The 26,182-nt window shown below is 40.0% G+C and overlaps 2 protein-coding genes across 3 annotated transcripts in view; one reads left to right on the plus strand and one right to left on the minus strand.

Moving 5' to 3' along the window:
• Positions 1-4,060: 4,060 nt before the first annotated feature.
• On the minus strand, positions 4,061-11,453 carry mettl4 (methyltransferase 4, N6-adenosine). Of its 2 annotated transcripts, none has more exons than XM_052153319.1 (8): positions 11,018-11,453; positions 10,836-10,901; positions 9,657-10,014; positions 7,151-7,220; positions 6,832-7,006; positions 6,443-6,519; positions 5,408-5,487; positions 4,061-4,704 (listed from the first exon to the last, which is right to left on the minus strand). In XM_052153319.1, the coding sequence occupies exons 1-8, from the start codon at positions 11,282-11,284 to the stop codon at positions 4,535-4,537; spliced, it is 1,263 nt and encodes a 420-aa protein (XP_052009279.1). In that variant the 5' UTR covers positions 11,285-11,453; the 3' UTR covers positions 4,061-4,534. The 2 variants fall into 2 exon arrangements, with proteins under 2 accessions (XP_052009279.1, XP_052009271.1); XM_052153311.1 differs by having other exon boundaries at positions 6,413-6,519.
• Positions 11,454-14,925: 3,472 nt separating this feature from the next.
• Positions 14,926-26,182, plus strand: part of smchd1 (structural maintenance of chromosomes flexible hinge domain containing 1) — a 73,924-nt gene continuing 62,667 nt past the window's right edge. Inside the window, exons 1-10 of the mRNA XM_052141378.1 lie at positions 14,926-15,269; positions 15,419-15,494; positions 19,701-19,859; positions 19,952-20,034; positions 20,154-20,287; positions 20,463-20,577; positions 23,657-23,776; positions 23,862-24,028; positions 24,174-24,264; positions 24,354-24,564. Coding sequence (XP_051997338.1) covers positions 15,132-15,269; positions 15,419-15,494; positions 19,701-19,859; positions 19,952-20,034; positions 20,154-20,287; positions 20,463-20,577; positions 23,657-23,776; positions 23,862-24,028; positions 24,174-24,264; positions 24,354-24,564 — 1,294 coding nt within the window. The 5' untranslated portion in view covers positions 14,926-15,131. The remainder of the gene's footprint in view (positions 15,270-15,418; positions 15,495-19,700; positions 19,860-19,951; positions 20,035-20,153; positions 20,288-20,462; positions 20,578-23,656; positions 23,777-23,861; positions 24,029-24,173; positions 24,265-24,353; positions 24,565-26,182) is intronic.

Genomic DNA, 26,182 nt, shown 5'->3' on the forward strand with positions numbered 1-26,182 from the left:
AACCAGCGTAACAGACTTGACAGTTGTGGAAGAGGCACTCACCTATGCACTACACGATGAAGGAAATAATTCAAAATGCTTTGAAATCAGCAGACTTTGACTTCTGAGACATTGGTATGGTATACATTAATGCTACATGAAACCGCAACATGGCCTTGCATGATTACAAAACCTAAAAAGGCTTTAAACCTTCTGCATTTAGTGCTTCAGTCAGTGCTGTGTGAGCAAGTGGCGCCCTCTAGCGGTCTGGGTGGCATTATCCATTAAACCATGACAGAATTTAAAAGAGGTTTTGTTCCTTTGGTTACATTTTTCCATGATGTGGTTGACATTTTGGTGGAATTGCCCAACATATGCATGTTATGAATTTGTAATGTTCAATCATATAAACTACATACATGTAAAATGTGAATTCTGTTGTTTTGAACTGCAAAAACAGAAGTGCAAAATAACCTTTTGTATACATCAATCATCATGTTGTGATTTTGTTTAATATTGTATTTTTATCATTACTCATGTTTTATTGTGGCTCACTTTAAAATGTGGTCATGTGTTCATCAGATCCAATCAGATGGAAAATATGTATTGTTAAAACAATAATAAAAAGCTCTAAAAATGTGCCTCTTTGTGTACCACTTTTAAAGTAAAACAGTGTTCTGATGGTGGTGTAGTGGTCTAAAGCACAGAACTGGTAATCAGAAGGTTGCTGGTTCGATCCCCACCGTCAACACCATTGTGTCCTTGAGCAAGGCACTTAACTCCAGGTTGGGGGGATTGTTCCTGTAATAAGTGCACTGTAAGTCACTTTGGATAAAAGCATCTGCCAAATGTAACGTAAACGTCTCAAAGACATCTGCTGAATGAATGACATCTGAGACATACTCATTGAGATACGTATTATAGACATTGCAATTTACACACTCGTTCTATACACCAATTGTAAGGAATCAGGCACAAAATAGTCGCCATGCATGGCATATAAATCTTTATTTTTAAATGGCATTATCCTTTCTTATAACGGTCCTTGAAAAAGAGCAGACTTCTTTATTTTGCTTTGCCTTTGTTCATGTGCCTGTTTGAAGTCTTTTACACACTGAATCTGAAAGCACAATCAAACCCAAACTATAAAGGGATTTCACCTCCTTCATTTCACCCAGGACAGCCAATGTTTCCATAGAAACACACAAAGATTCACAGGTCAGTGTTTTTGCCACAGAAAGAGAGACATTCCAATAAGCTCTTAAAAACATCGACATTGGGAAGGTGCGTTAGGAACAGAATATGTTCCTTTATCGGCATATGGTCATAAACGCTCTAAGCATGGACCAGTCGACACAAGAAGGTTTGTGTCCATGATCCTGATTCTGCATTGCATGTAAACACCTTTATTGAGAAAAAAAAAACTAAATAGGGAGGGAAAGGCCAAGATGGAGTGACAGGGCGAGAGAGAGAGGAAAGAGAGAAAAGAACCTCACTCACCGGTTCTCTGATGCGCCGTCACGCGGTCCTCGATCACTCCTCCACTCTCTCAGGCAGACGACAGTCACTCCTCCCAGGGCGGAGCGGAGTCAACCTCCGCCCCCAGTGGACAGAACGTCCACTTTTCTGGCGGCACGTTGGGACACTCCTCCACCCCTGGCAGGGACTCCATCGCTCCAGGCCTTCAGGGAGTCCCAACCCTCCTGGCCGGCGGCCGCTCCCTACATCCGGGCGGTCAAGTTACTCCGCCCCGAGGACTCTACGACGGGCATCCCTCCTCCCTCCCCGGTGGGCTAAGAGGGGCAAGGAGGCGGCAAGAACCAGCGTAATAATATAAATAATATTTAATTAAATAAAAAGACACACACAAACACATACAGGGCAGCTGTCCATAATTCTCTCTCTCTGAACTGTCGTCACCGGCAGCCGTTATCCTCGCGCCTCCCCCCATCAGGCTGATCGGGACCGGGCATGCATCATTCCAGCCTGGCCCCGCCCTCCGCTCTACACATGGTTACCACATGTAATATGCATAAAACACTGAATCATGGAATCTACTCATAAAATGTCATTAGCTATAAACCTAATGTCATGGAATACGGCATATTTGGACCAAAATTCATGTTTGAATGCACAAATGATCAAATTAAAATTGCTGAAATGTCCTAGTATGATAATTAGCAAAAGTCTGTGATTTATATAAATACATATATAATCTTCAAGTGATGCACGCTTCAAAATGAATGTGTAAAACCAGACGCTCATACACTGAAAACACCTCATCGTGATCATCACGTGCGCTCTTGTGTGTGAGATGACCGAGAGCAGATCACTTTGAAGTGCACAGCACATGCAGACTAAGTATTTAATTAAATCACAGCTTTAAAGGGATTAATAATCACACTGGGCCTTATAGCAAACTGCTTATCTGGAGGTGACAAACTAAATAAACGCCAAAATAAAAGCACGGTTTAAATGGAAGCATGTGTTTTTGCTTTAATATTACACTTGTTGGGCACATAAAAGTTTATATTTTAATGACAAAAGCTGCATTCCTGTGTTAAAGTTTTTTATAATATATCACATTTTGACATTTTTATGAAAGGCACATGTTGTTCAGGTCTATTGGAGCAACCCAGAGAAAACTTCTTCATATTTGTAAAAATGTCAGTCATTTTGCTCGTTCTCATAGTGTTGTATTTGAAGCACATCATCGAGGCTGTGATTCATCATGTTTGCCAGTTGAGGGCGCTATTGTGTCACTGTTTAATTTGACAGCCAAAGGACAAACAATGCTGCTCTTTTGCTCGGTTTGGTCACAAAATGATCTTTGGAGGGCGGAGTTTTGGAATGAGGGGCGTGGCTTATTCAAAGGCTCAGTCACGTGGAAGCTTCAGAATGCTAAATAGTTTACAGCACCTTTAATGATTACGTTTTAAGTGTGCAGACACACCGATTCAAGCTGCACGGAAAGTATTTTAATACCTTTTATTTGATGGTTACACCAACTGACATTTTAGGTCATGAAATCTATTTTTATTACATTTTTTGTATTAAATGCTGTAAATGTTTTTTCCAAAAACTTTTTTTACAAACCTTGTATATGTTTTTTTTTTTATTAGATTAGATACAATTTTTTATCATCTCATTATCAAAGAATTTTACATTTTGCTCTTTCTTCGTTTGGACTTGCTACACACATTTCACAGATGAGGATCCATTAAACCTGAGACATTGAAGGAGAGCAGGGAAGGATTATCTACAGATATCAGTCATCAAACCAACAGATGGAGCCAGAAACTATCATTTATCACCAGTCATCTGCACAGAAAGCTTTTCTAACCTAATGGTATTATGATATCTATCTTCCTTAACTGGTGGTAAACACTCACTGGTGTTTTGAATGGACTAAATAATTAAAACAGCACAAAGAAACTATATAACGATTATATTCATCGCTGCAAAGGTGAGTCATGTTAAAGGGACAGTTCACCCAAAAATGAAGGTTCTCTCATCATTTACTCCCAGATGTGAGACTTTATGTCTTCTGCAGAATGAAGATTTTTAGAAGAATATTTCAGCCCTGAAGGTCCTTACAATGCAAGTGAATGGTGACCAGAACTTTGAAGCTCCAAAAAGCATATAAATACAGCATAAAAGTAATCCATATGACTCCAGTGGTTTAATTCATGCCTTCTGAAGGGATCTATTTGGTTTTGAGTGAGAAACAGATCAAAATGTAACACCTTTTTCACTTTACAGTAAATGTTGACATCAGCACTCTCCTTGGCGATCATTATTTCAAGCTTGACTACACTTACTAGCGCCATCTAGCACTTGGCGCATGCTTCGAAGACATTGATTAAACCATGGGAGTCTTATGGATTACTTTTATGCTGCCTTTATGTGCTTTTTGGAGCTTCAAATTCTGGTCACCATTCACTTGCATTGTAAGGACCAACAGAGCTGAGATAATCTTCTAAAAATCTTCATTTGTGTTCTGCAGAATAAAGAAAGTCAAACACATCTGGGATAGCATGAAAGTGAGTAAATTATTTTTTTGGGTGAACTGTTCCTTTAGATTTATTGCCAATTTTAACACTCACATTTTACACTTTGATATGCCAAACAGCACAACAGCAGTCAAACATTTGATTCCCAAATTGCAGGTGCAAAATAGGACAAAAGACGGACATATTATGCCATAAAATGAATTTATATAAACGTATCACTTTCTTTTACAAATGACATTAAAATACAGTATCCAGATAAAAACACTCAACTACAAGCACATATTTAATCAAGCTGATCCGTATAAAATAAAAACATAATCGAATCCTTTTGGGAAGTTTGTAAACAGATTCGGATCCCAAACTCATAACATAATATGTCTGGATTATGTATAACAGGCACAACCAGACAAAGACCCTGTTACGTGGCCTTATGCTCCCTATTAAACGATCAAATGTTCCAATCTCAGTCTCTTTTATCTATGACACGTCAATTAAAACAGATTAAAACAGATTTCATTAACACGTGAACTTCAATGATTCGTCTACTGAGCGTGTCCGGTGTCCGATGGCTCTTCAATGGTCTCTTTGGTAAAATAGCTGCTGTGTTGGAACTTGATGACCTCATTTCCCCAGCTCGTCCAATCACAACGGAGACTTCGGGCGAACAGCTCTAAACACTTGGGTTGGTGATTAACGTACGGCTTCAGCACAGCTGGAATAAAACAGACAGAGGTTTAGCTCGAAAAGCAAATTTAGAGGTTCATAATAATGTGGAAAATGTTATTTTGTGATTTACACCAGGTTATTATGTTGCAATTCCTCACAAATCTGTTTTATATATATTTATATATATACATTTTGCACTTTCAAACTTTCTAGAGTAAAACTTTAATTTGCAAACTTGTGTGTGTGTGTGTCAGATTACAGTATGTGTGTGTGTGGATGTTTTGCACTGAGGATGTTTTAGAGTCTCATATTGTGAGTGTGTGTGTGTGTGTGTGTGTGTGTGTGTGTGTGTGTTTTGCACTGAGGATGTTTTAGAGTCTCACCCTGTAATTTATGTCAGTTTTTTCTGCATTATGGCTGATTTATTGATTGTATTTGACAAATAAAATAAAGGCTCTGTTTTTTGGTCTTTCCCCATTCTGAATACCAAAGGTGTTTTTTACGTCCACTTAGACTTATCGAATCAAGCACAATTTATTTGTTGTATGTTCAGATGGCAAATGAAGGAAAAGTCACCAAGTCTTGTACTGCTCATATAAAGGAAACCATTTTAATTATAAAATTGTACTATTTATTTCGGTCAAAAATGGCCAAATACCAAAGGAGGGTTAAAAAGAAGAACAAAAACACTCATGTTTGCAGAGGTACTATGAATATTTAAACGTAATGGTCCGGCCTTGTGTGTGTACCTGATAATGAAGGCTTATGAGAGTGCAGTATGGAGGGGACACTGATTAGAAGCCGTTGTTCTGGAAGCTCTGTTGAAGACCTGTAACACACAATGAGACATGTATAATACAATATATCACAATAAGAAGAAGAGCTTTATTAGAAGTATGCTTAAACATACAAGGAATTTGTTTTGGTGACAGAAGCTTCCAGTGTACAAACAATAAAACAAGACAGAGATAATAAAAAAATAGAATACAAATAAAAAGCGAAGAGATAATATAAGTATATATAGAAATAAACAATAAGTCAAAAAATAAACATTGAAGGGGATCCATAAAGCGTCCAGTGATGTCCTTAAGGTGGACTGACACCAGTCTCTCAAATGACTTCATGACCACAGATGTCAGAGAGAAGGGTCTGTAGTCATTAAGTCCTGTGATTTTGGGTTTCTTTGTGACTGGGATGATGGTGGAGCATTTGAACTTCACACTGCTCCAATGATCTGTTGAAGATCTGTGTGAAAATGGGGGCCAGGTGGATTTTAGGTAAGTGGGTGAAACACTGTCTGGGGCCTGAGCTTTCCATGTCTTTTGTTTATGGAAGACCCGGCACACATCCTCTTCACAGATCAGGAGGGGGGAGGAGGGTGGTGTTGATGTTTGTGTGAGGTGAAGGTCAGATTGGCTGTGGGGTGTGAGACTAATCTAGAGTAAAACACATTCGGGTCATCAGACAGTTGTTGATAGTGTTGACAGAGTAAATGTCTTTCAGGCCTCAACAAGAAAACTTGTTTTTCAGCCTCTCAGAGTGGCTTCTTTTAGCCACTCTAATCTTTTTTGTCATTGTGTTTCTGGCCTGATTGTACAAGATTGTATCCCCACTTCTGCAAGCATCGTCTTTGGCCTGACAAAGCTGCCTGAGTTTTGCTGTAAACCGTGGTTTGTCATTGTTGAACGTTAAATAAGTCCTTTATAAACAAAGGTGGAATATAAGCTACACAAACGAACACAAATGCACATTACCTGACTGTGTGGTCAGCGCTGTATGGATACCTGCCTAACACCAGCACTTCATACGGCTTCTTGTGTTGAGAGTCCAGAGGAAACACAAACTCTCCTGAGCGGGTCACCTACAGAAACAGCCAATCAAAGGTCCTGCTGAGCAGTGTTGTGGAATGTTACTTAAAGTGACAGTTCACCAATAAATTCAAATTCTGTCATCATTTACTCATCATTCTTTCTTCCATGGAACACAAAAGGAGATGTTAGCCAGAATGTTCAGTCTCAGTCACCATTCACTTTAACTGTATGGAAAACTGATGCAATGAAAGTGAATAGTGACTGAGGCTATCTGTGATAAACAAAATTATTTACTTTACTTGTGCATTTGTGTAGTGTGTGTGTGTGTGTGTGTGTGTGTGTGTGTGTGTGTGTGTGTGTACCTTGACCCAGAGCCACTCCGCCAGCCCTTCCACTCCCCAATGCGGGTAGAGCTCTTCTCTGACGAAACGCAGGTGCTGTGCACGGTTCGTTACCCAGGTAACCACCACACATCCTGGGGCAGCCAATGAGCGCACAGGAAGCTGCTTGAGCTGAGAGGACGGCAGGGAACCGTATCTGTCAATCAAAACAAGATATCTGTGAGTATGTGGACAAACTTCAGCTGTTTGTCATTTCAGATTTCATAGCTGTATAACAGTTACAGATACATAATTAAAAAGTAGTGTAAATGTGATGCGGAGAGAGCTTGTACATTTCTACCTGTTGCTTCTTTTGACGGATTTATTCTCCCAGGGTGGATCAAGGACTATGAGGTCAAATTTGTCTCCACCTAGATCACAAAAAAAGTTAACGTTTAAAAAGTAAAATAGGGCTGTCAATTGGGCAGAAAAACTCAACCTGAATTTTGACCTTAAATATTTTCAAAATGCAAATAATATTCTAATTTTAAAGTTTTTAAATGGACATTTTTTACTTAGTCCACAAGAGGGTGCAATAAATACATAATTTAATGTTTACATCTGGTGTGCAGATACTTTGTCTCTAAACTTCCACTGATGAAAAAGCTAATAGAAAGCAACAATACTAGTTACAGTAGATTATTACATCTTTTAAAGGGCGACATGAAAATGTTTAATTAACGTTGTGGTGCTGAAAGATGACATCTTTTCTATGGAAGTGTATTAATGACAAATATCTTTGAAACAGAAATACACACTGAATTGCACTAATTGGAAAAAATAAACACATTGTACTTACAGTGCTTGCATTTTTTGGGGGTGCAATTTCATATGGTTGTATATTCAAGATATATTTAATTGTATTGTATACATGTACCGATGAAGTCAGAAGTATAGCTAAAGATATTTAAACTCAGTTTTTCACAATTTCTGATATTTAATCATTGAAAACATTCCCTGTCTTAGGTCAGTTAGGATCACTACTTTATTTTAAGAATGTGAAATGTCAGAATAATCGTAGAGAGAATTATTTATTTCAGCTTTTATTTTTTTCATCACATTCCCAGTGGGTCAGAAGTTCACATACATTTTTAGTATTTGGTAGAATTGCTTTTAAATTGTTTAACTTGGGTCAAATATTTTGGGTTTCCTTCCACAAGCTTCTCTCAATAAGTTGCTGGCCCAATTTTTCTGGCCCAAATTTTGTCCCATTCATCCAGACAGAACTGGTGTAACTGAGTCAGGATTGTAGGACTCTTTGCTCGCACACGCTGTTTCAGTTCTGCCCACAAATGTTTTATTGGATTGAGATCAGGGCTTTGTGATGGACACTCCTTAAGCCATTTTGCCACAACTTTGGAGGTGTGTTTGGGGTCATTGTCCATTTGGAAGACCCATTTGTGACCGAGCTTTAACTTCCTGGCTGATGTATTGAGATGTTGCTTCAATATATCCACATAATGTTCCTTCCTCATGATGTCATCTATTTAGTGAAGTGCACCAGTCCCTCCTGCAGCACCCCCACAACATGATGCTGCACCCCCATGCTTCATGGTCGGGATGGTGTTCTTCGACACCCTTTTTCCTCCAAACATAACGATGGTCATTATGGCCAAACAGTTCAATCAGACCAGAGGACATTTCTCTAAAAGTAAGATCTTTGTCCCCATGTGCTCTTGCAAACTGTAGTTTGGTGTTTTTATGGTGGTTCTGTAGCAGTGGCTTCTTCCTTGCTGAGCACCCTTTCAGGTTATGTCGATATAAGACTTGTTTTACTGTGGATATAGATACTCGTCTACCTGTTTCCATCAGCATCTTCACAAGCTCCTTTGCTGTTGTTCTGGGATTGATTTGCACTTTTCACCCCAAACTATGTTCATCTCTAGGGGACAGAATGCGTCTCCTTCATGAGCGGTGTGATGGCCGTGTGGTCACATGGTGTTTATACTTGAATACTATTGTTTCTACAGATGAACGTGGCACCTTCAGGTGTTTGGAAATTACTCCCAAGGATGAACCAGACTTGATCTCTAATAGTAAACAAAATGTTCTTACATTTTCCAAGATGTTTAAAGACACAGTTAACTTAGTGTATGGAAACTTCTGACCCACTGGAATTGTGATATAGTCAATTAAAAGTGAAACAATCGGTCTGTAAACAATTGCTGGAAAAATTACTCTTGTCATGCACAAAGTTGATGTCCTAAACGACTTGCCCAAACTATAGTTTGATTATATGCAAATTAAAAAAAAAATTGTTTTAATGACTTCAACTGTATATTTAAGAAAACATAAAAAATCAGATGAAATGCACAAAAAAATAATAATAATTGGGATTTTTGGTACTGAACTTTGGGAGGTTATTTTGTATTATTTGACAGGTAATATTTTGTCTATTATATTTCAATTTGCAAATTCGGAAATTCAACCTTGATCATCCTGCAGTAGAGTGCCGATCCACGATCTTCACTTGCTGCTACTAGTTTCCACCACTTAGATGCACAATATTTCTGATCTGGAATATAAATATCTTAACATCTCCTTACAATACAGAGAATGCCCTGACTTGAGTTAAACATCTCCTTTTGTATTCCAACAGAGGAAAGTCAAACCGGGTTGGAACAACATGAGGGTGTGTAAATAATGACAGAATATTCATTTTAACATAGAAATATTCTTGTGCATGTAAACACTGTTACTGTGTCCCAGTGTACTACAGTGGCATCTTTATTTCTCTGATCCACATTAAAACCTATTAATCTGTCAATGTATTAATATTAATGAGATAGAATAGTGACTGAACTTACAGTTGACTAGTGGCTGTATCCGTGTGATGTCAGACAGCAGGAAACGGCTGCGAGGGGGCAACAGATATCTCTCCCTCATTAACGTGACCTCATAAGCACAGTCGTATGGGTTCTCGGTGATGTAAGAGAATAAATCAAGCGGCGCGTCCAGATCATCTCTGTTCAGTGTCTGTACTGGAGCTGCTGTAGAATCATCTGTCAATGGGAGCGGTTTGGCCATGTCACATAACGCTGCCAGCTGGCACTCCTGTACTGGCATGAGTTCAGAGGGCACTACAGTCAAACCCCCCGTCAAGTAGCCACATTTACAACCGGCTTCAACAAGAGACTGTGAACCCTCCAAAACCGCTGACCGGATCTGAGAAAAGACCAAGAAAGGCCAATGAGAGTGGAAAGGGGATAATACCCTGAAAATCAAATATGGGGGCAAATATTGCCCCATTAATTGAAAAGTTAACTTCTGACATTGTCCATAAGTTTTCTCAGCCCATCTTTTTCTTCGACTCTTTAGTTCATTGGAGTTTTTCAAAACATTTATGCACAAAATTGGACTACAATACAAAATATACATTTTTATTACCAAAATAATAACTGGATGCCACTTTGCAGAAACGCAGTAAGGTCATGTGACCACAATGTAGCATACTACTGTCTGACATATGTATTGTTGCATATTGCATACTGTTTAAATAGTAAGCATTCTCTTCTCTGTTTTATACGCAGCTGTTGTCGTTATTGCAGTGGCGGACCTGTTTTTAGATAAACAAAACGGTTTTCGCTTGAACGCCCCAATGTCTCGAGGGGGCTGAGTGAACTGTTGCTCAGGAGATCAACGGTCAATGGACAGTTAGTTTCTCACCAAACCTTATCGTACGCTTTCATAACAATCACAAGTCTCATGTAATAATTTATTAGACTTCTGAATTATACTTTTGTGTTCTTGTGTTGAAGCTTGATGAGGTGGTCACCATAAACTGCCATTGTATGACGTCACTGAGCACAACATTTATTCACAATTTCTCCCTTCGTGTTAAGAAAAACAAAGGAAGTCATATAGGGTTACAACAACACAGGGGTGAGTAAACAATGACTGGATTTTCATTTTAGTGTGAACTATCCCTTTAAGGATTTTTGGGCTAGGGTTAGTGCACGAGAGAAGTCAAAATTGGCTCTTATTACCTTTTCATGATATGCATGGGCATTTAACTCTCCTGCATTCAGATCACGCTGCTTTCGCTTTCGTTTCTGTCAATAAAAAACGACCTGTAAGCATCTCCAGAGATAGTGGAAACAACCTAGCACAGTACAAAATAATAATACATGTGCGGCTGTTTCTTTGTGCTGTTCTCTCGGTTGCCTACCTTTCGTGTCTTTAGATCAATCTTTGCATGTTCGCCATTGGCGGAGTTCTTCGTGACTAACAGACAATCGCTGAATAAGGCATCTGTGTTTTGTTTAGCTGTAATATGGGGTCTCGATATATCAAAATAGTGTCTCTTAAAACTGTATTTGAAGAATCGGGTATTTGCTTGCCCATCCAAAGCACACATACAGTACTGCAAACCCTCATCAATGTGAGAGCAGGTGTCCAACAGCCAGCCCCAGCTGTTAGCAAACACAATAGACATTTGCAAAATATTAAAAATAAATTAATAAGGACCGCCGAAACTGCCCGTAATGAGCTATTTCATCTGTTCAACTCGAGGCGAGTGCACGCGGCCATGTGTGCAGAGTGACGTCACACAGCACTGGAGTTTGTTTGACTCGTTGTGCCTGTCACGAGTCGGTTAGTTCAAACGGTTCTTCTTCGTCGTCGTCGTCGTCGTCGTTTTCTTCTTCTTTGGTGTTTATTGGCGGTTGGCAAACCGGCTTACAGGTGCATTACCGCCACCGACTGGACTGGAGTGTGGTATAGGATTATACAGGCGACAAAAATTATAATAATAAATAAATAAAGAAGATTTTTTTTAAAATATAAATAAAATAAATACATAAATAAATAAAGAAAAAAATTAAAAAAACGATATTATTTTAACTAATTCAGTTTCTTTTATAAAATTAATAATGTCATCATATATCTTGCCAGCTGTTTTCCCAAAGAGACCTGATAAATAAAAGTCATGATGTTTTGCCTTCTTTATGACCAAAGAAGGAGATATCTCTCAGTACTGTATTTCCTACAATGAAATAATACATGATCGACTGTTTCCGGTTGGCTACACTATGTTCATCTCCCAGCTGGGTGCTTGCCTATTTTATACAATGTATTATTAAGTCCAGTATGGCCTAATATCAGACGAGTGATGATATTTTCATCCCTTCGATTCCTGCCCTCCATCCTCCCAGCACCAACATGTATTTGTATATTATATAAATACCTTCCGGTTTCATTGTCACCCCAATACTTCAGCCATACTGATTGTACATATGTCCTAATGTGTACCTTAGCTTCAGCTTTGCTTAATGGGACTTGTAGATCTACTTGTCTAATGCTTAAGAGTTTGTTTGGCCAGAATATCCGCCTCCTCATTTCCCTCCACACCAACATGAGCAAGGAAGCCAAATGAACGTTTCATTGATAATATCCATCCTACATGATGACCTGCCAGATCTTGTATGCTTGCAAGTGCTGAGCAGGGGCGGGGCCAGTAGGGGTGGCCGGGCAGGGGCCGGCGATCAGACTGTGGTGGCACAGATATTTTCAGGCAGTACATGTTAAGTCTTATGCTCAAAAATGGCAATTGCGAGTGGGGTGACCAATGGGGTGAGCTCCGCCACTGGTGCTGAGTAGCTATCTGATGCAATGACGGTGTTATTTATTTCCTTCTCCTCTATCCACTGCAGCGCCAATAATATTGCCAATAGTTCCTGTTATTATAAACTATATCCCACTATTCTCAGAATTACGACCCGGCCCCGCCCTCCGCCCTGCCACATTAGGCATTGATGAATACACCTGATCTAAATACTGCTGGACAATAACCTCCTTAGGGACATCTTTCCCATTCTAGGTCAATAATAGGCATAGGATATATCCACGGGGGAACGTTAGATAAAACCACAGTAGGTCTGACTGCACATATTAGCAGCCCATCCGAAGCATTTAAATGTTATTATTTCCATGTTCCCAACACTCCTCCAGCACGCTCGTAACTGGATGACTTTCTCTTTGACCGTTCATGTTAGCCCAATAAGTCAATCTCAATTGAAACCTATGAAGATATAAAGGAGCTTCTGCCAACTTCTACCTGCAGTGCTGGAATTGGAGATGTTTTACAAGCGCACCTGTGGGTCAGGTGGTAGAGCGGGTCGGCCCACACGACTCCACATGCCGAAGTGTCCTTGGGCAAGACACGTTTTAGCCACTGATAATCTGAAACTCCACTTATTTGCCCACGTCTCCACTTCATCATCTGCTTTCTGTAAACTTTGTGACACATACGTTATATTGCGTAATCTTTTCCATATCGCCCCATCATCTGCATAAAGTGACCTTCCTATGTCTCCTTTAATATGCCTAAAAACGTAATTTATCATAATATTAAATAATACTGGACTACATACACTCCCTTGAGGAGTTCTTATGTCTAATGTCTAATGTAATAATGTAATACATTGTCTAATGTATAATCCAGTTATACATCTTTCCTCCAATTCACTTACATTTAAGTTTTATTAGAAGTCCCTCTTTCCAAAGTATATCATATGCTTTCTCTTGCCTCTCAATTAACTTGTGCTTCCAGACATAACGCAGCATCCATAGCACTCCGGAAATCACTCCAATGATCTATCTGACAGATGTTGAATCATTAAGTAATGGATATGGATTACTGTATTGTATCTGCATTTTGGACCTTCAGATTTCTGGCCCCCATTCACTTGCATTGTAAGGACCAACAGAGCTGACATATTCTTACATTTACATTTACAGTTATGCATTTGGCAGACACTTTTATCCAAAGCGACTTACAGTGCACTTATTTCAGGGACAATCCCCCCGGAGCAACCTGGAGTTAAGTGTCTTGCTCAAGGACACAATGGTGGTGACTGTGGGGATCGAACCAGCGACCTCCTGATTACCATTTATGTGCTTTAGCCCGCCACTCCCCTTCTAAAAATCTTCATTTGTGTTCAGCAGAAGAAAGAAAGTCATACACATCTGTGATGGCATGAGGATGAGTAAATGATGGGATTATTTTATCCCTTTAAGTGTGATTTAAACAAAAAAGTCTGTGTTAATGCCAACGGCATACATTTTGCCAAAGGAGTGTTTTCTTATAGTTCAAACCACAATTCCTATAATACATCTATAATACACTGTGTACACAAAATAGTTACACTCGGGACCTTCAAGACAAAATGTGCCCATTGAAGAATCAATGGGCACATTGATTCTATGATATTATGCTTTTATTCTGGAGCCCTGGATTCAAAATTGACATTTTTTATATTTTCCACCAGATGGCGCCATTGTTCTCATGTTTAGCCTATGGAGCAAATACAAGCTTTTTTCCTATTTTCTGTTTGCTGCATTATAGAGCAGCTGCAGACCAACTGAATAAATAATGCAGCTATAATTGTGTGGGTGTGTTGGTATGGATGACAAAGTGTGTTTTGTATGTGTGTATTGAGAAACGGTTGTGTGTGTGTGACAATTTGTCGGTCCCCATGAGGAAAACAGCTTATAAATCATACTAAATTATGTTTTTTGAAAATGTAAAAATGCAGAACGTTTTCTGTGAGGGTTAGGTTTAGGGTTAGTGGATAGAATATAAAGTTTGTACAGTATAAAAACCATTATGTCTATGGAAAATCCCCATAAAGCCCAACATGTGTGTGTGTGTGTGTGTGTGTGTGTGTGTGTGTGTGTGTGTGTGTGTGTGTGTGTAAAAACAACAGTGGCATTATATTAACAAATTGGCATTTAAATGGTTAAATTCGAAAAATGAATTAATATTTGGTAGTTATGATCAGGACAAAGTCATTTTAAGTGGAAAATAATATAATATAAAATATTATTATGCCAGTTTTTAGACGGGGACGTTTTTGTCCTTTAAAACTTTTTTAAATCGACGCACAATGGTTAAATAATTAATTTGCTTGTGATAAAAACTTTTAAATTCGCATACTAAGTGAACTACATGCCACAAAACAACACGCTTTGTCTGGCAGAATGCCATTTTGACAATACCTCATCAATGCACGTCACTTTTGACAGCGCTCGAAAGTCACGTGCCTCGAACGTCGTGACGCTGCAGTGAGACGGAATTTGGGTGATGCTTGTGGCGCCAAGTCTTTAAATGTGTTTATTTACCGCCTCACACCGTACAGCGTGACCGTTAAACGCAGTGACAACACAAAACACAGCTGAAGCGCTGGTGGAAGATGCCAAAGGTTGAGCGGCGAGCCCGGTGTGTGTTTCACGAGTATTATTATTATTATTAGTGTTTAGAGAGACGGTAGTGTGAAACGAACATGGCGGAGGACCGGGGGAAGAAGCGTCTGAAATCGGTCTGTGTGTATGACTGCCGCCCCGAGAGCAGCGCAGCCCCGCCGCGGGCGATAGACATCGCGAACTGGGACTACAACATGTTTCTGCAGGCGGTCAGACAGGTGAGACAGACACTTTAAGTTAGTTGCTCTGTTTACCATGGCAAAATAAACACATGCAATGGCCTAGATAACATCTCTGTGGTTTTTACGTGACTTAAACATCTTAAACCGTTGAATCCAGCATTGTCACGGTTTTCTTTGCATTGTAGGTGTTTTCACTTTCGCGAAACGAAACTTTCGTTATCAGCACGACGGACCGGAGGGAGATTGATGAAGAGCTTTACAGTAAGAGCCCTGAAAGTTGGACAAAATGTTCTGTATATATGCATTTTTATGTTCTTGATTTGTTTAGAGTATCAAGATAAATATTATAATGAAAATGGTATATTAGAAACTATAACAAGATGATACATTCAGAAGTAAACAATATAAAAAATATTTTATAATTGTTTTTTCCCCTACAATTTTTAGGTAAAATTTAGTTTTACAAACATTTTAAAAATATTTAATTTTGTGTGTATGTGTGTGTGTGTGTGTGTGTATCAAGTGTGCCGCACAAGCCCTCAAAAGTGAAGCTAAAACGTCTCGATCGCCCCCTGGTGGCTGGTCCTAGTATAGGTCATAAGCCCCGCCTCCCCATGTTATTCAACAGGACGTGAGACCAACTAAACAATTAAATTACACTTCACATATCTTTTTTCCAAAGATAGAAACGACAGTAAATGACAGAAACTATCACGTTGATGTCATTTCAAGTGTTTGCTTTCAAAATAAGTTTGTTTTTAGTTATTTGATGCTATAAAAACGGTGCTGTGACATCATGATTGACAGCTGTGATTGACAGGTTCTCTGAGCGAAGTAGTCACTGAAGCACCAACTGACTTTTTTTCGGGATCTTCGGAGGACTGAGGAGATTGGAGCTTTAAATTTAATATCTAAATTTCTATAATTAATTATTTCACACCGTCAAAAGTCCAAAGTGCAGGGGCATGTGCTTACGATTGATTCAGCGAGAGTGAGGGCGGAGCCTTGATTTCGCGGCTTTACTTCCTGCTCACTACTGCGCAGGTCTGGTCCCAAATCGCAACTCGCGCAGACTCAAGTCCCAAGATGTCAGCGCCATATCGGGACACTGGCGGCTTCAGTTCTCACCAATGGAAAAGAGCTAAGGGGCTTCGGCCATCTTTTAACAGTCTATGGTGTGTGTATATATATATATATATATATATATATATATATATATATATATATAATAATACACACACACACACAGTTGAAGTCAGAAGTTTACGTACACTTAGGTTGAAGTCTGGTTCATCCTTGGGAGCAATTTCCAAACACCTGGAGATACACACGTTCATCTGTACAAACAATAGTACGCAAGTATAAACATCATGGGACCACACAGCCATCATACCGTTCAGGAAGAGACTCATTCTGTCTCCTAGAGATGAACGTAGTTTGGGGTGAAAAGTGCAAATCAATCCCAGAACAACAGCAAAGGAGCTTGTGAAGATGCTGGAGGAAACAGGTAGACGAGTATCTATATCCACAGCAAAACAAGTCCTATATCAACATAACCTGAAAGGCTGCTCAGCAAGGAAGAAGCCACTGCTACAGAACCACCATAAAAACACCAGACTACAGTTTCCAAGTGCACATGGAGACAAAGATCTTACTATTTGGAGAAATGTCCTCTAGTCTGATGAAACAAAAATGTTACTGTTTGGCCATAACGACCATCGATATGTTTGGAGGAAAAAGGGTGAGGCTTGCAAGCAGAAGAACACCATCCCAACCGTGAAGCATGGGGGTGCAGCATCATGCTGTGGGGGTGCTGCAGGAGGGACTGGTGCACTTCACAAAATAGATGACATCATGAGGAAGGAACATTATATGGATATATTGAAGCAACATCTCAATGCATCAGCCAGGAAGTTAAAGCTCGGTCGCAAATGGGTCTTCCAAATGGACAATGACCCCAAACAAACCTCCAAAGTTGTGGCAAAATGGCTTAAGGACAACAAAGTCACAGTATTGGAGTGTCCATCACAAAGCCCTGACCTCAATCTGAAAATTTGTCCTAAGAACGGGAATGTTTTCTACGATTAAATGTCATACATTGAGTTTAAATGTATTTGGCTAAGGTGTATGTAAACTTCAGATGTCAACTGTATGTCTGTCCGAACTAGCACTGAGTTCCTTTAAGACGACTGTGTGCGGTTTCGGGCTCACCTGTGGCTCCTTGCGCACCGCACGCTATATCTACTCGCGTGATGTCAGCGTAAATAATTAATCAATATCGATCCATTACCAGTAGGCACTCGCATCGAGCAGTGCCTGGATGTAAAGGCTTTATGACCATCGCTGCTTTGATTGACTGCATAAAGAAAAGGTTTCTAGACAGGAGACTTGAATGACGCAGCGGCTTCTCTAACTTGTGGCTTGGTTTCTCAGCTTGCAATATTCAACTTCACACTAAAGCTGTGTTCACACTGCCAGAGCTACTTTGTCGCTGCATGTCGCCAGTGGCTGGCTGTTAGGTCACTAGTGTCAAGTCAATTTTATTTGTATAGCGTCTTTCACAAAACAACGTTTCAGAGCAGCTTTACAGAAGATCAGGCATTAACGGATGATAAAACTGTAATATATATATAATGTCTTAAGTCATTATTGTGTAATTAGATAAATTGTATTAATAACCCCAATGAGCAAGCCGAAGTCGACTGTGGCAAGGAACACAAACTCCATAAGATGTTGATTTAATGGAGAAAAATAACCTTGGGAGAAACCAGACTCACTGTGGGGCCAGTTCCCCTCTGACTAACCCCACCCTAAACCAGACTCACTGTGGGGGCCAGTTCCCCTCTGACTAACCCCACCCTAAACCAGACTCACAGTGGGGGCCAGTTCCCCTCTGACTAACCCCACCCTAAACCAGACTCACTGTGGGGGCCAGTTCCCTCTGTCTAACATCATTAACATAATGCCAACATTACTGATGTATAGTTAAAGTCATGGTTTAACATTATTAAACTAAGTAAGTGTTAAGAGTCAGTGTTTAAACAAAGATTGTGTATGAACTGTAAGATTAATGACCAACAGTCTTTGAAGTCCATCCTGGATTACCTGCAGACGTTCACACCGGTGCAATTGTCCTTGTTAATTGGCTGATGAAGGGTTTTGTTGGCAATTGTTAGTCTATGTTTTCCATTTCAAGATCGTAGTCCATCAATAGACCGAGGTGATGCAGGCTAATATGAGATCAGGGATGTGAAACGCAGTTCAACCTGGCCGGTAATTTCGGTGAGGTTCGGTGAGGTCCATCCTAAGTCCAAGGTTCAGGCAGTGGCATATGAAGTATCCCATGTCTTATGGTTGGAGTTGGCATCAGTTCGTCATCTGAAGTCCATCATAATAGACTGAAGTGATGTTTGGCTGGCACCGGCTGCATTTAGTCATCATCTCTCAGAGACATGTAGCAATGAAGTCCAACACCAAGCAGGATTTGAGCTGGATCCAGCCGGTTCTGGTGACCTCAGGATAGGAGTCCCGATCTAAAATAATATTAGCGTAGATGCCATTCGATTTATTGCAGAGTTATAGATCATGATTAGTGTTTCTGGTTCCAGCAGACCCAACTAAAGCAGCCTAATTGTGGGTTGGAGGATAAATTAGGTGTATGCCTGCCTAAATGGATGAGTCTTTAGTCTAGACTTAAACTGAGAGAGTGTGTCTGCATCTCGAACAGTGTTTGGGAGACTATTCCATAGTTTTGGAGCCAAATAGGAAAAGGATGTTCCTCCTCTAGTGCATTTTATATTCTAGGAACTATTAACGGGGCAGAATTTTGTGATTGTAATGAACGTGATGGAATATAGCGTGTCAGAAGATCACTTAAGTACTGCAGAGAAAGACCATTCAAAGCTTTGTATGTAGTTAACAGAATTTTAAATGTAAAATGTAACGATGATAAAATGGGGCTAATATGATCATATTTCTTGGTTCTTGTTAGCACTCTGGCTGCTGCATTTTGAACCAATTGAATTTATTTATTGATCTTGCTGGACATCCTCCCAGTAATGCATTACAATAATCTAGTCTTGAGGTCATGAACGCATTAATTAGTTTTATTAGCAATATTTCTCAGGTGTTCTACAAACATTGGTAATGTGATTTTCAAAGGACAGATCAGTATCAAATATAACACTTAAGTTCTTTACTGTTGAAGATGATGTAACGGTAACAGGGTTTTTCCTGGCTCAAAATGAGGCGGAGGTGGTACCATACTGATCAAAAAAGGGACGTTAAAAACAAACAAACGTTGGGTTTGCGTTAATACACTCCTAATGATCTGGCAACTGAATCTACACACACACACAAAAATGTCTTGATAATTGATCCACTGTTTATTAAGCTACTCGGCTATTCAGATGGTTTTATTAGTTATGTATTAATATTGTCTTGATTGTCTGTGTCGTGATGTTACAGAGGAACTGGATGATGGGAAAACTTTGCATCTGCTTCAGTCTGTGGATCAGCAGCTGCCTGCAGCGACTCAAGAGCGGATTGAGTATCTGCCTCACTATCACACTCTGGTGCAATGTGGCATGTACGAGTACTACGCTAGTGAGGGACAAAAAGCCCTGCGTAAGTGTGCATGCTCTCCTCTCACACGCTTACAGAGATGCACGCAGTGTCAGTTTGATATGGGGTGTGCCTTTTATTTTCTTGTGTTGCAGCTTATGCGTTTGCTGAGCTCATTGATAATGCGCTGTCAGCCACAGCAAACAACACGGGAATCCGGAGCATTGAAATCAGACTGGTGAGAATTCAACAGTGACCCTAGTGTGAACCCATCACTTTAGCCACACATTTTCTGTTTTTCCACGTTGATCTGCCATGTGTTAGTGGTCCTGTAGCAGATGTTTCTGTTGTTTTCAGTTGTTTGATGAAGCTCAGGGGGGACCTGCAGTCGTGGTGATGGATAACGGATGCGGAATGACATCTAAGCAGCTGAACAACTGGGCTGTTTACCGTCTGTCCAAATTCATACGAGAAAACGGCGTGTTTCATGGGTATAGTCTTCCTAAAAGCCGCTTTCTTTCACGCCTGGCACTTTTATCATCATCTGAGATGAGCCTATCTAAAACCGTAATTCAGATCTATTCAAAACGAGTCTTCAATGAGCCTTTGAAGTATTCTACCGCTTTCCTGGGTTCATCATTTTGCTTTTCTTTGTTGAACCCGTAGTGATCATAGTGGTTACGTGCGGCCCGTTCCGGTTCCACACAGTCTGAACAGTGACATCTCGTATTTCGGAGTTGGAGGCAAACAGGCTGTGTTTTACATCGGTCAGTCTGTCAGGGTAGGTTTGCATGCTGCTTTCTTAACTCCACATAACAGCTTTTATTGCCACACTTGTGAATAATTAAACATTGTTTATTTTCTGAGATTTAGTCCTGTATCTGAGCAGGGCTTCTGGAAAGGTCATGCTCTTAAATTTGTTAATGTCGTTTGTTAGTGGCCAAACTAATTTTCATTTGTGTTATGTATAATTACTTGCTTATTTGCTCTCAATTTATGCTTCTCAAATGTGAATGTTTTAACGTGTGTATTAAAAATATGTATAAACCTTATATTAAGAACACTACAGTAGTTATTATGAATTAATTTTAAATTGTTTAGTTACTATGAATCAAATGTTAATTTATTATTATAATAAAATGTTAATAATAACAATATAAAATATAATTAATAATATATCAATTATTATTCAAAATGAGGCGGAGGTGGTACCATACTGATCAAAAAAGGGACGTTAAAAACACCTAAACGTTGGCTTTGCCTTAATGCACTCCTAATGAGCTGGCAACTGAATACTGGTGTTAATTTTGATTAGTCTTAGTCCTGTGTCAAATGTCCTTTTTTAAGTTTTTATCATATTTAGTCAACCTTATCCTATTTTTATAAAAAAAAAAAAATTGTCAAGTTTTAGTTGACACAGGCCTCGGTGTAACGCTCATTCCTTCGATGATAAACACGAGTCTGACCATCACCCCTGGTGAGACAAAAACCGTGACTCGTCAGTGAAGAGCACTTTTTGCCAGTCCTGTCTGGTCCAGTGAAGGTGGGTTTGTGCCCATAGGCGATGTTGTTGCCGGTGATGTCTGGGAAAGACCTGCATTACAACAGGCCTACAAGCTCTCAGTCCAGCGTCTCTCAGCCTATTGCGGACGGTCTGAGCACTGATGGAGGGATTGTGTGTTCCTGGTGTAACTTGGGCAGTTACATTTATATGTATGCATTTGGCAGATGCTTTTATCCGAAGCGTCTTACAGTGCACTTATTACAGGGACAATCCCCCCGGAGCAACCTGGAGTTAAGTGCCTTGCTCAAGGACACAATGGTGGTGGCTGTGGGGATCAAACCAGCAACCTTCTGATTAACAGTTATGTGCTTAAGCCCACTACACCACCACCACTACAGTATGGCAATAACAGTTGTTATTGCCATACTGTACCTGTCCTGCAGGTGTGATATTCGGATGTACCAATCCTGTGCTGGTGTTGTTACACGTGGTCTGCCACTGCAAGGACGATCAGCTGTACTTCCTGTCTCCCTGTATTGCTGTCTTAGGCGTCTCACAGTACAGACATTGCAATTTATTTCCCTGGCCACATCTGCAGTCCTCGTCTCCATGCAGCATGCCTAAGGCACGTTCGCGCAGATGATTCTGGTGTTTTTCAGAGTCAGTAGAAAGGTCTCTTTAGTGTCCTAAGTTTTTATTACCGTGACCTTAATTGTCTACCGTCTGTAACCTGTTAGTGTCTTAACGACCGTTCCACAGGTGCATGTTCATTTAGTGTTTATGGTTCATTGAACAAGCATGAAAAACATTGTTTAAAGCCTTAACAATAAAGATTTGTTAAAATAAAGCTATTTGGATTATTACAAAATTATCTTTAAAATGAAGTGTCCTGAAAAAGGGACGTTTTTGGCTGAGATTAGTTTAAAATACAAATTGAGTTTTCGTTTCAGTAAAATTATTATAAATGGACTATCTGGCCATTAGATATTTCATAAATAATAAAACAATACAATTCCTAAAAAAAAAGTTAACTTTTAAAAACGCTTACACTAAAACATTTATTAAAATTGGCCTGTAAAAAAAATCACCTTAGCAGGTGGGCTGAAAAGTTGATTTCAAATGCTGCTACTTGCAACTGACTAGCAAAACCAAGTAGCAAATCATGCTGTGATCTAAACTAAAGGCTTTTGGCTTTTTGAAAATACAGGAAAAGCCCCTTAAGATTATCTGCACCAGTTTCCTTTATCAACAGGAAATATGTCAAGACAGCAAAGAAATTGTAGCGCTGCAACTATTTTGGTAATTATTTTGAGTATTTCTTCGATTAATCGATTAGTTGGATTAAAAGCCGAATCTAAAAATAGATAGTTTTAAAATAAGAATTGTACTATATATTCTGCAGGAGCACAAACATATAGTCGAAAATGAAATTTGTAAATGGTCTTCACTTATATAGCGCTTTAACCTTAGAGGTTACCAAAGCGCTTTACACTGTGTCCCATTCTCATACACACACACACACACACACTCACACACCAATGGCGGCAGAGCTGCTATGCAAGGTGCTAGTCTGCCATTGGGAGCAACTTGGGGTTCAGTGACTTGCCCAAGGACGCTGCGGCATGTGGAGTCATGTGGGCTGGGAATCGAACCACCAACCCTGCGATTAGCAGCCGACCCGCTCTACCACCTGAGCCACAGCCGCCAGAGTTGTAGCAACTCTTTGCATTATTGATTTGATCAGTTCATTCATCAAACTATTTCATGGGGTCTTTAAAAAAGCCATATAACGGTCTTGGACATGATTGGACACATATAGTTTATTTAGTGGTATGCATTAATGTAATACATGTGCATCAGTTTTTGTTCCTACCCTCGCCTATGGTCATGAAGGTTGGGTCATGACCGAAAGAACTAGGTCGCGAGTACAAGCGGCCGAAATGGGCTTCCTCAGAAGGGTGGCGGCTTCTCCCTTAGCGATAGGGTGAGGAGCTCAGTCATCCGTGAGGAGCTCGGAGTAGAGCCGCTGCTCCTTTGCGTTGAAAGGAGTCAGTTGAGGTGGTTTGGGCATCTGGTAAGGTTGCCCCCTGGCCGCCTCCCTAGGGAGGTGTTTCAGGCACGTCCAGCTAGGAGGAGGCCTCGGGGAAGACCCAGGACTAGGTGGAGAGATTAAATCTCCACACTGGCCTGGGAACGCCTCGGGGTCCCCCAGTCAGAGCTGGTTAATGTGGCTCGGGATAGGGAAGTTTGGGGCCCCCTGCTGGAGCAGCTGCCCCCGCGACCCGACTTCGGATAAGCGGTTGAAGATGGATGGATGGATGGATGGATGTGCATCAGTGTAATGTGTGTGTTTTAGATGATTAGTAAACCTGTGGGATCTCCAGATGTTCATGAGTTTGTCATGTCAAAAGAAGATTTTGAGCGAAAGGAGAAAAACAAGGAAGACATTTACTCTGGCTTCATCAGAAACAGGAAGGTGAGTGAGATACAATTATTTCATCACGCCATCATCGCTTGTCCCAGTATTTTTTATGTTAAATACATTTTTTTTTCTCTCTCAGCCTGGCGATTTCTCTCACTTGAATGTGAGTGAGGAGCAGTTCCTGCAGTCCATTGTTTTGGAAGAGGAAGGTAAGGAGAGCTTCACTGCAGTTGTGATCACTGGAATCCAAGCCGAACACATCATCTACCTCAAACAACACTTCAGTCTGTGGACCAGAGAGTTGGCGTATGTCTTAAAAGCACATGCACTTGGGCCTAATTATGGAAAATAATTATAATTTGCCAAATACTTTAAATATAATAGAAAAACGCTATACTTCATTATTTTAAGTCCAGTCATGACCCATTTAATGATGTTTGTGCTGTTTCAGGCACACTTATCATTACTATATACACGGCATTGATGGAAACAACCAGAAAAAAACAAGAAAGACTGACTCTGTGTCCAACATTGACGTTCAGGTAAAGATGCATGTACATTATGTGAGGCTTCAGGTGCCGTGACTCATTCCACTATGCTTTAGAATAACCTTTTATCCTCTGTCCCTCAGATCAGTTTGTTTGAGCGCTCCACTCGAGTTCCCCGCGTGATGAACCTGCGTCAGGTGGATAATGACATGCAGACGCTGTATGTGAACGCCAGCGTGTCAACGTTTGAGTTTAAAGCCACTGGAGCTGGAGATTCATTAGTAGAGGGATTAATCCGATATCATCCGTTCCTCTACGATCGAGAAACGTACCCAGTGGATCCATATGCAGCAGGTATTATCGTTAAAATTATAGACAACCACTGAATTTAAACAAAATCGCATATTATTGCAATCAGTAAAAACAACAAACTCATCAAATAATCATGTGTCATATGTTGTTGAAAAGCTCTCAAAGAGTAAAATACAACCAGCCTATATAGCGATTAGTAGCTAAATACTGTATGTGTCTTTCACATTTATGGTCAGTTCCTTCTATATGATTTTATGATGCGTTTTTGCTCATAAATTCACGAAACAAAATGTAACTTAAAATCTCACATAACATAACTTAGAGGCGATTATCTTTCAAACGAGCCCACACATAAGGTAATCGGATGCATAGATCGTTAGATAATCCACACAAAGCACAATGTTACATATGGCCACCAGGAGATGGCGCCAACCACATGACACAGACCCAATGATGACTCAAATGGCACAGAATGAAACTAATTTTCTGAAATCTCATTGCTTAAATCATGTTTCCATGCTATTCAAACCACTAAACTAGACCACTAAAAAAAAAGTATATAGGAAATATAAATGTTGGACTCCAAAACATTACTTTTTGCAAATAGAAAAGATTAGAATAGAAGAACAGGGATAGCTGCAACAGATGTCATGACCCCCACAGAGCCCCCTACTGAACATCGTGTCCATCTGGGATTACATGAAGAGACCGAAGCGATCGAGACAGACAGAAGAACTGTGGTGAATTCTCCAAGAAGCTTGAAACATTCTATCAGCCAACAACCAAGAATAACTGTGTCCAGGTGTATCTAGGAGAATTGGGGCTGTTTTGAAGGCAAAGTTTTTATAAACCAAATATTGATTTAGCTTTTTATGTTTGCTGGCCTTTATGACATTAAGTGATAAATGAAAACCATTTATGTCATTATTTTTGAAGACATCCTCACTATGCAACATTATTCACAAGTGCCTAAAACTTTTGCACAATACTAGGTATATATGTATGTATGTATGTATATACACTCACCTAAAGGATTATTAGGAACACCTGTTCAATTTCTCATTAATGCAATTATCTAATCAACCAATCACATGGCAGTTGCTTCAATGCATTTAGGGGTGTGGTCCTGGTCAAGACAATCTCCTGAACTCCAAACTGAATGTCAGAATGGGAAAGAAAAGTGATTTAAGCAATTTTGAGCGTGGCATGGTTGTTGGTGCCAGACGGGCCGGTCTGAGTATTTCACAATCTGCTCAGTTACTGGGATTTTCATGCACAACCATTTCTAGGGTTTACAAAGAATGGTGTGAAAAGGGAAAAACATCCAGTATGCGGCAGTCCTGTGGGCTGAAAATGCCTTGTTGATGCTAGAGGTCAGAGGAGAATGGGCCGACTGATTCAAGCTGATAGAAGAGCAACTTTGCCTGAAATAACCACTGCTACAACCGAGGTATACAGCAAAGCATTTGTGAAGCCACAACACGCACAACCTTGAGGCGGATGGGCTACAACAGCAGAAGACCCCACCGGGTACCACTCATCTCCACTACAAATAGGAAAAAGAGGCTACAATTTGCAAGAGCTCACCAAAATTGGACAGTTGAAGACTGGAAAAATGTTGCCTGGTCTGATGAGTCTCGATTTCTGTTGAGACATTCAG

This window comes from Xyrauchen texanus, chromosome 2, assembly GCF_025860055.1.
Source record: "Xyrauchen texanus isolate HMW12.3.18 chromosome 2, RBS_HiC_50CHRs, whole genome shotgun sequence".
NCBI classification, from domain to species: domain Eukaryota; kingdom Metazoa; phylum Chordata; class Actinopteri; order Cypriniformes; family Catostomidae; genus Xyrauchen; species Xyrauchen texanus.

What these genes read in the sequence shown, in the direction of transcription:
- mettl4 (XM_052153311.1), bottom strand. Translation starts at nt 11,284, where the DNA reads ATGTCTATTGTGTTTGCTAACAGCTGGGGCTGGCTGTTGGACACCTGC. An exon ending in TCCGTCAAAAGAAGCAACAG is followed by an intron (nt 7,007 to 7,150) that starts GTAGAAATGTAC and finishes TTTGATTGACAG; the next exon opens with ATACGGTTCCCTGCCGTCCT. An exon ending in AGCGCTGACCACACAGTCAG is followed by an intron (nt 5,488 to 6,412) that starts GTAATGTGCATT and finishes TGTGTGTTACAG; the next exon opens with GTCTTCAACAGAGCTTCCAG.